General features: G+C 37.4%; 1 protein-coding gene across 6 annotated transcripts in view; it reads left to right on the top strand.

Moving 5' to 3' along the window:
* Positions 1-14,907, top strand: part of GPR174 (G protein-coupled receptor 174) — a 40,751-nt gene extending 25,844 nt beyond the window's left edge. For 3 of the 6 annotated variants that reach the window (XM_022580835.3, XM_022580833.3, XM_022580830.3), the window contains one exon: positions 6,254-14,907. In XM_022580835.3, coding sequence (XP_022436543.1) covers positions 6,788-7,789 — 1,002 coding nt within the window. In that variant the 5' untranslated portion in view covers positions 6,254-6,787 and the 3' untranslated portion in view covers positions 7,790-14,907. Of the gene's footprint in view, positions 1-6,227 lie in introns of all 6 variants that reach the window. The other 3 variants (XM_022580834.3, XM_022580832.3, XM_022580829.3) reach the window with 1 other exon arrangement.
* The last annotated feature ends 802 nt before the right edge of the window (positions 14,908-15,709 follow it).

Below are 15,709 nucleotides of genomic sequence, written 5' to 3'. Positions count from 1 at the left end.
TGAATAAAAAGTTATTATATACACCATGTTAGCCCAGAGACCACATTTTGAGAAGCCCTGCTTAAGAAAAAAGGAAAGAATAAAAATAGACACCTATAAATCATGTGGATAAGAAGGAGACCCTGAGAGGTGGGAGCCATGTAAGAACAAACTAATTTTTTTTAACGGATGGTAGGAGCAAGAAAGTGGATAGTGGCTAAAGTAATTTTAGTTATCAGTACAGATTTCAACAGCTTCTGCAGTAACCCATTTCCAATACCAATTGGCATGTGCTGGTCTGCGGGATACAAAATGATTGTGAACTAGGATATCTGAGGAAAGGCAACATGTCTGGGCATTATTCACTCTGATGTGAGATTGAGTGATGACCTTCCTTCTTTCTCCAAGTAATTAAAAGCGTATTACTCAGAGCAGAGCAACAAGATACAGAATCTGCTGAAGAGAAAATGTGCTTCAGATCTCAGAAGAGACATTTAGATTCAGCTAAGTGAAACTTCCTAGCAAAATAATAACTCTAAATAACTACTTTGTCCACACATAGGTATTTCCTCCCTTCATGGAGCTGGCCTATCAAGGAATCATAGATGTCAGAGATAAGAGGAGTTGGGAGCATGATTAGATGTGGTATCTATACAGAACACCCCTCTTTTATTTATTTATTTATTTATTTATTTATTTATTTATTTATGGCTGTTCTGGGTCTTCGTTGCTGTGCATGGACTTTCTCTAGTTGTGATGAGCAGGGGCTGCTCTTTGTTGCAGTGCACGGGCTTCTCATTGCAGTGGCTTCTCTTGTTGCCGAACGCAGGCTCTAGGCACGCGGACTTCAGGAGTTGTGACACATGGGCTCAATAGTTGTGGCTCGTACGTTCTAGAGCACAGGCTCAGTAATTGTGGCACATGGGCTTAGTTGCTCCGCGGCATGTGGGATCTTCCCAGACCAGCGCTCGAACCTGTGTCCCCTGCATTGGCCGTTGGATTCTTAAACACTGCGCGACCAGGGAAGTCCTGCATGTGCTTCTTATTGCAGTGGCTTCTCTTGTTGTGGAGCACTGGCTCTAGGTGTGTGGACTTCAGTTGTTGTGGCTTGTGGGCTGTAGAGTGCAGGCTCAGTAGTTGTTGCACACGGGCTTAGTTGCTCTGCGGCACGTGGGATCTTCCCACACCAGGGATCGAGACTGTGTCCCCTGCATTGGCAGGCAGATTCTTAACCACTGTGTCACCAGGGAAGCCCCCCACCCCTCTTTAAAATAAAAATTCTGATGGAACATTCTTCCTAGGAGAATTAACTAGGTAAAGACTTTCTAAAGTATTTGCTTACTGAGCTGTAGTCAGCTCTTAGATATAGTTGCTGGACAGGTTTTCTGGAAATACTGTAAATTATTTCACTTTGAAGAATTTCAAAAGTGAAAAAGAAGCCCTGAGATTTGCTATGTGTGCTGATTAGAATCAGGAAGAAATTGTTCTGCTCTCATCTATTCAATATTTGTGATTACTCATGTATCGTAAAAGTATAATTGCCTCCCACACACATGTACGCTCCTTGTTCTGTCCCACATTATTTGCAGTCACTTGTAGCACTAGGTCTGCTTTTTCTTGGCTTACTAAAGTGTGTACATAACCAGAACTCTAAAATAAAGTTGGCTTTTGAGCAAGCAGTTGCATTTGACCTGTGATTGGATGGTTGCTGAGCAGAGCTCCACATCCCAAAATATAGTCTCTACTTGCCACTAATATGTCTCAAAGATCACCATTATAAATTAGGTATTTTAATAATTTTAATAATTCACTTCCCTTTATTAAAATACAGAAACACATTTTGCTGAGATTTTACTAAGAAGTCTCAGTAAAATACACAGAAAGCTATCCCTGATATTCATTTGAAACAGGTTTTCCCAGAAATAAGCAACCAAATACATAATATTGCTGAAAATACTCTTGAACCATATCACGAGTAAAATTTAGTGAAGCTTCAGGTTCATGTAAACTGATAAATATTCATAAATAAAAATACTAACTTCCCACAAGAACTATATATGGAATAGTTTCTGGACGGTATATTGCTGGAAATCAGACTAAACTCAGGCCATCAGTTTCACTTTTTCTCTTATGTTTTTCTTCTTCCCAAGGAAGTGAGTAAAATTAAGTAAGGATAGGCTCCTGAAGCAAGAAAAAATTGATCAAGGAATCTGGCATGTTGCTTCAAATAAATAGCTCATTTAAAATTGGAGTCTGTTCCAGTGTCTGTTACAATACGGATTCTTTCCTGAGAAAGGGAAATCTCAAAAAAAATAGTAATATACTCTGAAAAAAAAGCCTCCTTCATCTTTTGTGTCCATCACTCTTAGATAAAGGAATATTTATATTCATTACAGCACAGCTGACTAGGGTTTTTTTTCCCCATGTTTGAAAGCCTTTCCAACAATCCCAAGCAACTTTTCCTACTAGAAAATAATGTTATCTTAACAAAGGGATAACATTACCAGCTCTCCCAGAAGGAAGTCAGAAGAATATTAAGGGAGATTCTGTATTCAAGAGCATTTCAAGTTTGCAGTTTAGGATATACAGATGAAAAAGCATTAAAATGTGGCCAGTGAGGGAACAACCAACAGGAAAAATACAGACTTCAGGAAGATAGTCTTGAGTTTAAGTTCACATCACTTAAGCAAAAATGTTCTTAATATTTAGTTGGTTCCCCTTTTTTGTGTTTTTAGGGAACACTGTACATTGCCTATGATCACATTTTTCATATTGTGCACCAATTATCATTCTTCCTCACTAGACTATAAGGTCTAAAAAGACAGAGATTTTGTGCCTTTTTCCACCGCCTATACCTCCAGTAGCAAGCATGCACCTGGCAAATGATAAATGCTGAATAAATATTGGATGATCTCAACATATTCCAAACATAGTTCTAGGTGCTTCGGGGGGTATAAAGATATATAAGACTCAGCCCCTGACTTCAACAATTTTCTGGCATAGTTGTGGTGGAGTGGGGTGAAAAGGGGAGCAGAGGCATAAATAAGACACAGACATAAGTTACTAACCAAAAAGCAGAAGAAGTATGTGCTTTAAAAGAGGTATACACGAGGGTTTTAAAAAGGAGTTAGGACAACAGTGTTGAGTTAAAGAAGTTTTCACGAAGGACAGGAAATTTGAGAAAGGTCTTCACAAATAAGTAGGACTGGTATGCAAAAAAATAAAACAAAACAAAAAAAGATATTCCAAGCTGAGGTAGCAGAATGAAAAAATGGAAAAAGCTATTTGTGGGGGAAGAAAAAGTCAGTTTGAATAGTATGGAGCTCAGTTTGGCTGGAGTTCTGGACATGTTAGGAGAGCACTGGGAGACAAAATCCTAAAGGTAGATGGCACTGTATTTAAGGAAGCCATTGACTGCCAGACTGTATTTTGTGATTTTTTGGGCAATAGGAATCCATTAATGCTTTTTAAGAGCTCATTTTAAGGAAAAAAATATCTGACAGCATTATAGAGTATGGAGTAGAAAATGATAAGGGATAGGGAAATAAATTAAGTAATAAGGTCCTGAACTAGAGCATAAACAATGCAAATTTAAAGAATAATATTATGAGAAATAACGCAGTTGCAGAAAGTAGTAATAATAATAATATCAGTTATTAAGCATTTATGTACCTTACACTATGCTAAATAAATTATATACAGCAGCTCAATTAATTCTCACACTGACTCTAAGTTAGGTACTATGATTATTCTCATTTTATCTATGAGAAATTAAAGAATCAGAGAAGTTTGGTGATATACCTGAAGTCACACAGCTATTAATTAAAAGAGCAAGAATTTAAACCCAGGTAATCCTGACTCCTAAACATATGTTATTTCCCCCATAGTAAGCTATCTTCCCTAACTTGTTTGGAAGTGGAAAATAAATGACAAAGAGTCAATACCTCCAAGACTTTGAGACAACCTAGGAAAACATTAGTGAACTTAATAGCAATGAAGAAGTCAGGAGCAGAATCTGGTTTGAAGTTTTGAGGGATGATCATTTTTGTGTGAGATATATTGATTTTATTTACTGAAATTATTTCTTTCAACAAATACTGAGCACTTATTTGTGTCTTCCACAGTCCTCAGTTCTGTTTTATAACAAGTAAACAAAACACACAAGAATCCTTGTCCTCATGGACTTTACATTCTAGTAGGGAAAATATATAAAAACAAAATAAATAAGTAAAAATCAAAGAGTATGTTAGTTACAACTGGCAATAGATAAAATAAATACTGACAGGAGATGGGGAGTGTTGGAGGTGAGCTGCAGTTTTAAATAGGAAGATTAGGGAAAGCCTCATGAAAAGGACCCACTTGGGTAAAGATCTGAAGGAGGCAAGGGAGTAAAACAGATAAATAACTAGGCTAAAGCATTTCAGGCACAGGGAACTGCCAATTCATATGCTTTGAGGAGGGAAGGTTCTTGGTCTGTTCACCTAACAGCAAGAATGGTAAAGTTGCTGGAGCAGAGTGCAAGGGGGAGAATCTTAGAAGGTGAGATCAGAAGAGTAACCAGGGGCCAGACCATGTAGTTAAATAGGCCATTTGTTGTAAGGACTTCTATTTTTCCTCTGAGTGAGATGAGAAGACATTAGGAGATTTTTTTGTCAAAGAGGTGACATTATCTGACAAGATATGACATATTTTCAATAAATAGAAAAGATGGCTTCACTTTCATATGTTGAATTTTAAGATGGTAATGAAATATCCAAAAGAAGAGGTGTTATATATAGTTGGAAAGAGAGTTACAGCTCAGGATTGACATAGATTTAAGAGTCATTGGCTTTGATAGGAGAGGTGAATGTTCATTAGAAGTTGACTGGGTGTTTATTTGTATAGTTCTGATTTCTTATCAGTGACGTTAGCAGGTGATGACTTTTATATAAATAGTTAAAAGGAGGTTGAAAACCCAGGGCTTGTGACTTTTTGGTCTGCCACCTAATTTTGCCTGTCATCTAATCAAAATCACTACCTGTGAAAATATTTCAAAGATGTATTTCAGTTTGGGAGCTGAACAACCTCTAATTTTAACCACTCTTTCAACATCGATGTTATTCTTTACAGTCTTGCTTCTTGTTATTTTATAACACCGTCTCTCTACTTCCTTATCTGAGAAATCTCAAGTATTTAACCCCTTCAATCTGAATGCATAGTTCATACTATTTATCAGCATGTTTAAATAAAGTGTGCATTGTATCTTTGAACAAATGTGCTATTTTACTTACCAGGTGATTGAGGCAAAATAATAACAATTACAATTCCTTCAGGGGTTGAATCAAGCCAACTTCAAACATGGATTTGATAATCTACATGGATTTGATAATCCATAGCAGGATGTTTTATAATTCCTACTTCATTTTTGTTCTTCCCACATATCTTTAAAGTCAATTAACTCCTCCTGCATTTCAGCAGCCTTGAGGCAACTATCCAGGTGCCTAAGCTAAAATTTGTTTTAGAACAGAGGTCATGGACCTAGCTGGGTCAACTTTTTGGGGATTTTGATTCTCCGTATTGATGTCATGGTCTTTTGTCTTGGATAATTGAGAAGTGGCTAAATGACCCTTGTTATTGCAAGTAATTAAAGAGAGGGTGGTTGCCCACTAATTTTCAGACATCTGGGGAAGATATGAAACAAATCAGTGGCCCCTATATGATGGTTCAAGGACAAATGCTGGCTGGGTTGGCTATATCTGAATCATATGGGGATCTTTTTAAAAATACAAATTTCAGGCCCTAAGTACTGAATAAGAATCTCTACAGGAGACAATAGAAAATCTAAGGAAAGTTGTAATTTTTTTAAACTTCCCCAGATGAGTGTGACCCTCAGTGATGTTTGTTAAGCTGTGGTCTACATCAGAGCCTCTCAAATGTTAATATGCCTAAGAATCACTTGTGGTTCTTCTTAAATTGCTGATTGTGTTGCAGCAAGTCCCAGATGGGATCTGAGATTCTTTTGCATTTCTAAAAAGTTCTCCAGTAATGCTGGTTCGTGGATCACATTTTGAGTAGTAAGGGGCTAGATTACTTCTCAGGTTCCTTCTAGCTATACTGTCTTGTGATTCTAAAGTGTCTTATGGAACTTGTGACTAATCACACTCATTCACATCAGAACTTTCCATTAAAGGTAATAGATTTTTCTACACATAGGCTTTTTTTTCAAAAATTTCTAGACAATAATTGGCTTAACTTTTTTTCATTTGCAGCTCTGACTTTGTTTCTCACTTTTTAGTTTACGACACATAACTGAAAATGTCCCAGAAAGATGATCCATCCAAGTTAATCATCTGTGAAGAGTTGTGGACCCACTGAGTACTAAAGCAAACCTTTCTTCTATGTGAGCCAAAAAAATGAAAAACAGCCTGCCAAACACCAGTAAAGAGATGACTGTCATCATATGGGAATTTGAAGAGCTACTATATGGCACATTTATGATCAAATGGGAGAGGATCAACTGTTATGATGTCCCAGAGGCCTTTTAACTGAGTAAAGAAGAAGGGAAAATTATAACAGCTTGTCATCTGTGCTTGCACATTAGACTTCAATGTAGTTAATGTAGACAAATCCAAAGCAAACATGCAGATAGTTACTTGAAAAAAAACCCAAATCATGTATATAAGCCCAGACCAATGCAATAAAAAGGAGGTTATTCTATATTCAGTCTCCCCAGCCCATCGATGATCAGTCTTTTAGAAAGAGCAGCAGTAGATTATAAATTCAGCTTTTTAACCACCATTTAGCAAAGGCAGTTTCTCTAGAAAGAAACATGCCTGCTAATGACACATGTGCTGGGACAGATGGATCCAATACAGATTTTCGGTACTTCATCTATGCAGTGACATACACTGTCATTCTTGTGCCAGGTCTCATAGGGAACATATTAGCCTTGTGGGTATTTTATGGCTATATGAAAGAAACCAAACGGGCTGTGATATTCATGATAAACCTAGCCATTGCTGACTTATTACAAGTCCTCTCCTTGCCACTGAGGATCTTTTACTACTTGAATCATGACTGGCCATTTGGGCCTGGCCTCTGCATGTTTTGTTTCTACCTGAAGTATGTCAACATGTATGCAAGCATCTACTTCTTGGTCTGCATCAGTGTGCGAAGATTTTGGTTTCTCCTCTACCCCTTTCGCTTCCACGACTGTAAACAGAAATATGACCTATACATCAGCATTGCTGGCTGGCTAATAATCTGCCTTGCCTGTCTGCTATTTCCACTCCTCCGAAGCAGCGATGACACCCCTAGCAACAGAACAAAATGCTTTGTGGATCTTCCTACCAGGAATGTCAATCTAGCCCAGTCTGTTGTCATGATGACCATTGGCGAGTTGATTGGATTTGTCACTCCTCTTCTGACTGTCCTGTATTGTACCTGGAAGACGGTTTTATCACTGCAGGATAAATATCCTGTGGCCCAAGACCTTGGAGAGAAAAAGAAAGCCTTGAAGATGATTCTAACCTGTGCAGGAGTTTTCCTAATTTGCTTTGCACCTTATCACTTCAGTTTTCCTTTAGATTTCCTGGTCAAGTCCAATGAAATTAAAAGCTGCCTAGCCAGAAGGGTGATTCTCATATTTCATTCTATTGCCTTGTGTCTTGCTAGTCTGAATTCCTGCCTTGACCCAATCATATACTACTTTACCACTGATGAGTTCAGAAGACGGCTTTCAAGACAAGATTTGCATGATAACATAAAACTCCATGCAAAATCATTTGTGAGCAGCCATACCACTTCTACCTTGACAACTGAACTATGTTAAAAAAAAAACTGGATGTGGACTGAAACTTAAGCTATAAAATTTCAGTGACATACTATACACATATGATCTCAACTAGAGCCAGCAGTTGTATCTGTGAACCTAAGACAAAGAGAGACTATTAGGTTGAAGTCATTATAAACACTTAGTTTTGTTACAATGGACATTGAGTTTCCTTGTATTTAGAAGCAATGTAATTGTCTATTTATACTAGTAATCACAGTTTATATCCCAATATCATATTTTAGTTGTCTTTAAGTAGGATGGACATTATATTATTCTGCAAAAACAGTGTTAAAATCATGGACCTTTTTTTTTTTTTTTTGTGGTACGTGGGCCTCTCACTGTTGTGGTCTCTCCCGTTGTGGAGCACAGGCTCTGGACGTGCAGGCTCAGCAGCCATGGCTCACGGGCCTAGCCGCTCCGCGGCATGTGGGATCTTCCTGGACCAGGGCATGAACCCGTGTCCCCTGCATCAGTAGGCGGACTCTCAACCCCTGCGCCACCAGGGAAGTCCTCACGGACCATTTTTATCTCCATATGTGATTACACTCTAGTGTTTGAAGACTCAAATAGCTATTTCCTTCATTTCAATATCAGTATGAAAAATCATCTGTCACATCTATTAATAGAATGAAAATCTGAACTCAGGCCTCTGGTATGTTTAAAATAAGAACAAGAAATAAATTCACATACTCTCTATGACTGTATAAATTGCCATATTTAATCTAACCAGGGCAGGTGGCTTGTCAAAGTTCATACAATGTGACCCAAATTGCCTTTAAAGGTCCAGGAGAAAGCAGATAGGTGATAATCATAGTTCTGATTCTCTTAAACTTTTTACAGAGAACACCTCTGAAGGCGTACGGATCTGCCAAGTAAAAGAAATGTCCACCATGCTTCTAGAGTGACATCAATGTACCTCTGACAGGTTACTGCCCAGCTTTGCCCCAGTCATACCATTGTAAGGCCAGCACAGCCTCCCTCCCAGCATCTGGGGAAGTCAATATTTTCCCCTTTTGAGAAAAGTGCAGAAGATTAATTTTGGCCACATTGGACGCCCATTAAAATGCCTTGCCTCCTACCTGTTTAGTACTAGTATGAAGGAAACAGACCCAGGATATGAGTAGTAATTTAACCTGAGGTCCTAAATATTAGAATACTTTGAAAAATACTTTGGCAAAAATCTCTAAGTTTCAAAGCGTGCTTTAATTAAAATCTGTGTGCTTTAAAATGAAGAAACATGCTACTTCCTATCTGGAAGGAATGTGAAAATCAAGGAAGAGCTCCATCATATTTACAGAAAAGGAGTTATTTTAAGCACACAGTTATAATACCAATATATTTGGGGAAAAAAAACTGGTGAAATCAAAATGAATTCTAATATCTAAGATGAATGGAAATTTTTCTAATGTTTTCTCTAGGCAAGTGTTGATTTGCTTGTACTTTGTTATTAAGATAATACCCTGCTAGAAGATTGACTTTGTGCTGCTAGCAATAGTGTATGTATTTATATCCTAATTATTCATCATAAGGTACATATTTTGATGTGTTAAATGAGTTCCAAATGAGTGTTAAATTGTGTTTTAAAATGAGTAACTGTAATTATGCCTGGTCTCTTTGCTTTAAAGTGATTTGTGTTTGAACATAATTCAGTGTTGTAATGGGATTAGAAGTAATAATTTTGTGGGTACTTGTAACGAAAGGGCCTTGTCTATACTATATGTGTCTATTATTTTCTATATTAGCATGAATTACACTTTTTAGGGTCATTTTGGGAGACCAGTGATTTAATTTCATTAACATATTAATTTCACTTTAAACATATCTATTATGTTAAACAGGAGGGAAATATATCCAGGAGATATATTTCCTCATTCTTAGAGGAAATGTTGAGGTTATAGCCCATTTATTAGGCAGTCCAGAAGCCCTTGAAAATTATTTATATCATTTGAGGAAAAGACAGAGAGAACAAGTGTCCAGTATTTTTATGCTGCTTAGCTAGGACCACACCTTCTCTTCAGGCCTGCCCATCTAAGTTTGTATTCAATGCTGTGATTTACTTTATCAAGCCCTCATCATCATCAGTATGTTTTGTCTTCTGTCTTATTCCCTTGTTCTAGTCAGTAACTGATAAATTTATTCACACTAATGTACTAATGACTAATGTTAGCTTAATATTAATTTGCCAAAGGATATCTGAATTCTAGGCCTTAGGGATGAACTTTAACTCAAAGTGTAAATCTCTCACTTTTAATGGAGGGATTAAAGACACTGAAGCAGACTGGAAAGGAAGGTATTTTGAAGAAAGTGAGTCTTACAGCAGTGCCTTTCAGGTTACATATAGTAAGTGATCACCTAATTTTCTTACAATAATGGGGATGCTAAATTTTAAGAAATATATCTACAAACATGACTATCAGTTTCTCAGATCTCTGCTTGTTTTCTTTTTCTTTTTGCCTTTTTCCCCTTCCAACTCTGGATCTGATTTCCAGGGAAAAGTCTAAACTAGGAGAGAAGTACTGTTGCAGCTACCATCCAGACAGCAGCCTCTTGAGTGTCTCCTTTCCTTGGAGAATTTTCTCTCCAAACCTCCCATTTGTCACTTTCCGGGTTTAATGAAAAAAGTAAAACCCTCAAAAAGTAAACACCATCAACTACAGCAATATACAATTCAAGATAAATGAACTCACATTTTCTATTAAAGTTATTTGAATTCTGATTGTAAAATGTACACACAATTATTCCAACAAATATTTTTTTAAAGTGGCTTTCTAAAAAATTTTTATTCATTTATTTATTTATTTATTGGCTGCATTGGGTCTTCATTGCTGAGCATGGGCTTTCTCTAGTTGTGGCAAGTGGGGGCTACTCTTCATTGCAGTACGTGGGCTTCTCACTGCTGTGGCTTCTCTTGTTGCAGAGCATGGGCTCTAGGCACGCAGACTTCAGTAGTTGTGGCACGTGGGCTCAGTAGTTGTGGCTCATGGGCTCTAGAGTGCAGGTTCAGTAGTTGTGGCGCATGCACTTTGTTGCCCCAAGGCCTATGGGATCTTCCCGGACCAGGGCTCGAACCCGTGTCCCCTGCATTGGCAGGCGGATTCTTAACCACTGCACCACAAGGGAAGTCCCCAACAGATATTTTTAATATGGAGTGATTTCCATGTTATTATTATTGTCATTATTGTTATTTTTATTATTATTATATTCAAATGGTTTATATGTTTTTATTGTCTCTTGGTTTAGGAACTTATTCTGTTAACCTGTAATTCCATGAAAAGGAGCCATCTGCTCTAGGAACAACAGATCAAATTACCTTGGTCTGAAACTATGAATAAGTGGAACTCCTGTGCAACGTAATTTTTCTGTCATCTTTTTGTTTTTACTCCCAAAACACTGTGAAAATGTTGCACTTGGAATATATTTATGTCTATAATTTATAATATGCATTTTAGTAATAAAGATGGTCTCTCTATTTGCATAGAAAATTTCTGCCTCCAGAATTCAATGTCACTTTTTCAGCAAACTGATGTAATTGATGATCTTTGCCAGTGTTCTCACATACATGGATGTAAGTCCCCAGAGGCTCTACTCTCCCTTTCTCTCTGGAGTGGTGCATTCTATTTTCAAATGGAAAGATGAACCACTTCCCCATCCTACCCTACACCTGCCATCCACTCTTCCCATACTGTTCACACCCTACTAAGATTATTCCCCATCCTCACTTGTTGACCAAGTTTACCCAAATGACTTAAATACTTGTACTTTTTAAAGTATAGTCTTTGGGCAGAAAAGGAGATGAGGGAACAGAAAGAATATTTTCTCTTTAATCTTAAGGGTTTTTAAGACCCAATAGTTTGATTTTTCTTATAGATTAGCAGGGAAAAAGTCTTATCCTTCACTGTCTCCCTCTGCTCTTCTCAAAACAGATCTACATAAACAAAACAAAACAAATAGTAAAGTCAGGAGAATTGTCTCTGGCTTTCCCCTCATCCTAGTTATCTTTCTTCCACTTTAGCAACTCCCTCCTCATCTCACCTATATTCCTAATGCTTTCAGTATCTTCTGCAATAACCAAGTTTTTTTGAATTACACATTTTGACTGCTACAGAAAAATGTTCCTAGGAAGTGGTAAAGGCTTTCCTAAGGAGAAATTTCTGATGTTTTGGTAGACTTGAAAAAAATAATGGGATATAAATATGGAATTTGACCCACACATCAAATGTTCTCAAATAATGTACATCCCTCCTACATGCCTTCTTGAAGCCACCTCACAAGTAATTTCACTGCCTTCACTGTACCTTATTTTGAGAGGGAAGAAGTGAGAGATAAACTCTCAGGTAAATGTGGCTCTTTCAACTTATTTATTCCTCAATAATTAAAGGATGTGATGAGTGTTTGAGAGGCAGGCAGTGAGCTGTATCTCTTTTGAACTTCACAGATAATTTCTTCAGCAGAACTTCCTCAGACTTAAACACTTACTTGATTTTTCCAAGACCTTATTTCTTCTTCTATTTTTTGTTGACTAAGTTCTCTTCATCTAACTACTTACTGAACATCTGCTTATTCATCTATAGGCATAGTCCTTATTTAAGGCCTTACACTTTCCTTCTTGGATCTCTTCAAGGAATAATAGAGCAACTGTTCATTGGTGGGAAGTGGGCTGTAATTAGGCCTATCACTCTGACCCCAATATCTTCCTTTTTACAGGAGCTTCAGAAGCAGAGCTGAGAGGCAGATCTAGGATCTCTGTTCTTCAAGTTTGATTCTGTCCCACAATGGAAAGATGTTTTTCAGCCTTTCCTAAATAATGTTGAATATTCACAACTTGAACAAAGACCAGGATCATTTATACTTTTTAAAATGCCAATCTAATGAGAAGAAAAAATAAACAAAAACAGCTTGAAACAATAACGATCCAAGTTTGAGGCTCAGGGAATGAAAGTATGAAGGAAGTAATCTTACTATAAACTTCCTACACCATACCTGGATAAAGACAAACATTGTAATAATGGGTTCAAAATAGTGTCACTAAATAAGTTTAACTTTTTCACTCAGATGCACATAAAGATAGATATGTATATATATATATATATATATATAATATGTATAACATATATATGTATTTTACTATGGAAAAAATCAAATATATTCAAAAGAAGAAAAGAAGAACAATTAGTATAAGAAACCCTCATGTACCCATTACTCAGCTTCAACCAACAGCAACACATGGCCAGTCTTCTTTCCTCTATGTCTGTACCCACTCTCCTTACCCCAGATTATATAAAAGTACATTTCATACATTATATAATTCAAAATTTTAACAAGTTATAGTACCATTTAAATGAACTATTTAATATATGATCAAAAGGGGTAAGAAATAAGAACCGGTTTTAGATGTTTTTCAGTAATGACATCAAACACTAAATTCTAACAAGTATAAAAATTTACTTTTTATCAATCTGAACAAGTTCCAACTTAGATAAAATCATCTATTAACCTGATCTTGTTTGCCTTAGCTAAGCCTTCCTTCTACTGCAGAAGTTTGATACAGAATAATGTTGATTTCAGTTCAGGGATCCCTCGATCCAAATTTATTATGACTCTCATGGGAAGGAGTCCAGCACATTCAGGTCGACTAAAAGTAAAAATACCACTGCTGACAGCTTAAATTTCTACATTTTTGTCAAAATCGTCTACTAAACAATACTTCTAGAGCAGTATTAGAATGCATCCATGTAAATGTACATTCTGAAATTTTTCTGAGACCTATGTAATTGTTATGTAAACTCTGTGAATATTGCTCATAGTTAGGTGGCTATATTTCTCTAAAATTTCCCTCAGATATTTCACATTTTCTTCCTTTGAATCTTTTTTTATAAGCTGTATTGGTTAGGCTATAGTTTTATCTGTGATTAATAGAAATGTGACTTAAACTAGATAGAAATGTATTTCTCTTTCATGTAAAAGTCTTAGCCAGTTGGTGGCTTTTTTTTGAAAGATATTTGGATATACATTTCCTGTCTTATTATTCCAACACATTTGGGGTGTTTTCTCAATCTGAATGGTGCAAGTTTTCCTATCACATTCACATTATAGCTAGTCGGATGGGGGAATGGGGAAAGGGAGACATGCTTTTTTTTTAAGGGGGTGACTGGAAGTGTTGAAAATCCTTTCTGCTTGCAACTCACTGGTTAGAAATCAGCTACATGGCCCTGCCAAGCTGCACAGGAGACTAGAATATGTAGTCATTATTACGGGTTGCCATATGCTAAGCTAAAAATTCTTTTATTATAAAAAAAGAAAAACAAATATGATGTAACAACGTGTATTATCTATCATTCCATGGATATCAGAAGTACTAGGGATGTCATTTTGCCCCAAGAATTCCATACAAACCATAAAACCCAGTAGTCTCTTGTATGTTCATTCCATGTTATAAAATCATCACTTCCCTCTAATGGAGCAGCAAATTCTCTTCCTTCTTGAGGTTTTCTAAATCATCCAATGGCACATTTACCTACAGCAAAAGGAGGGGCAACCTCCAGAAAAGAGTTATAGTGGTGGTGCTCTGGGAGTGTATGGACAACACTTAAAACCTGCAACATGGGGGATCAAACAAGGTTATGAGAAGTGATTGCACTGGTCAGGATCCCACCTATACTTTCTTTACTCTGTTCCCAGAGAGGAAGCAACACTTCCCTTTCCTGACTTCCCACCAGTCAGCTCAGATGCAAAGCATAGGCTTGCCATCAAACTTGATTGGTCCAAGGAATTAAAATTGCTTCAAAAAGTGTCTTGCAGTACCTGTTTCTTCTGCCTAGAATCTTCTTCCAACAGTTATCTTTTCCCTTCCTTCAGTTAAAGTTTGTCAGTTCTCAAAGTTGACCACCCTAACTAAAGAGCTCCCCACCCCTCTAGACACAAGTTCATTTCTAATAAGTTATCTTGATTTTTTTCTCATGGCTTCTTATTATTTGTACTTATTTTATTTGTTTATTGTTCACCTGCCCTACTTGAATATAAGATTTTTTTCTCCTTTGTATATACAATGCCTACCTCACTACTTGCAACATAGTAGACAATAAAAAAAATATATGTTGGGAGAGTGAAATCAGTGACATGATAGCATAAGACATTCCTCCTTTGTATACCCCTCTTAAATCAACAAATTAGACATCCATACACCAAGAAGAACACATTTGTGGGAACTTCTGGACTTTATACATTGCTCTAAAGGACCCAAGTTGTCCACCAGTGCAGATAGTAGGATATAGACAGATCACCATATGGGTTGCAGAAACAGCATAACCAGTATGACTGCCTGGACCCCTCTTGCTATTGCTGGGCAAGAATTGGGTGAGTACTGAATTCAGCAGACACTTACTCTCAAGAAAGGACTTGCAGAACTCCAGCCTCCTGAAGGGAGAATCTAAAACAACTTTGGATAAGAAATAAAGAAAAAAGAAAAAAAACATGAATTTTGTCACAGTGGAGATGGTGAAAGAAACTTTCTCAGTGCCGTCCCATCCCCCAAAAGGTATTGATTGTGGCTGGTTTATCTGCTGGAGGTGACCTCTCCTGTGGAGAAAGAAAGGGCTTCCCCTTATGCCAGCTAAATGGGATGCTGCTGGAGAAAACAAGTTCTCTCCACCAGCACCCAGAGTACTAAGGTACTCTGGGGGAATGGAGCATATTAAGAAAGAGACAGATTATGGGCTTCCCTGGTGGCGCAGTGGTTGAGAGTCCACCTGCTGATGCAGGGGTCACGGGTTCGTGCCCTGGTCCGGGAAGATCTCACATGCCATGGAGCGGCTGGGCCCGTGAGCCATGGCCGCTGAGCCTGCACGTCTGGAGCCTGTGCTCCACAATGGGAGAGGCCACAACAGTGAGAGGCCTGCGTAGCACAAAAAAAAAAAAAAA

Source organism: Delphinapterus leucas, chromosome X (genome assembly GCF_059928025.1).
Source record: "Delphinapterus leucas isolate spDelLeu-1000000601 "Yukka" chromosome X, BTC_Dleu_Yukka2, whole genome shotgun sequence".
In the NCBI taxonomy this organism is placed as follows: domain Eukaryota; kingdom Metazoa; phylum Chordata; class Mammalia; order Artiodactyla; family Monodontidae; genus Delphinapterus; species Delphinapterus leucas.
This window is presented reverse-complemented; position numbering and strand designations above follow the sequence as displayed.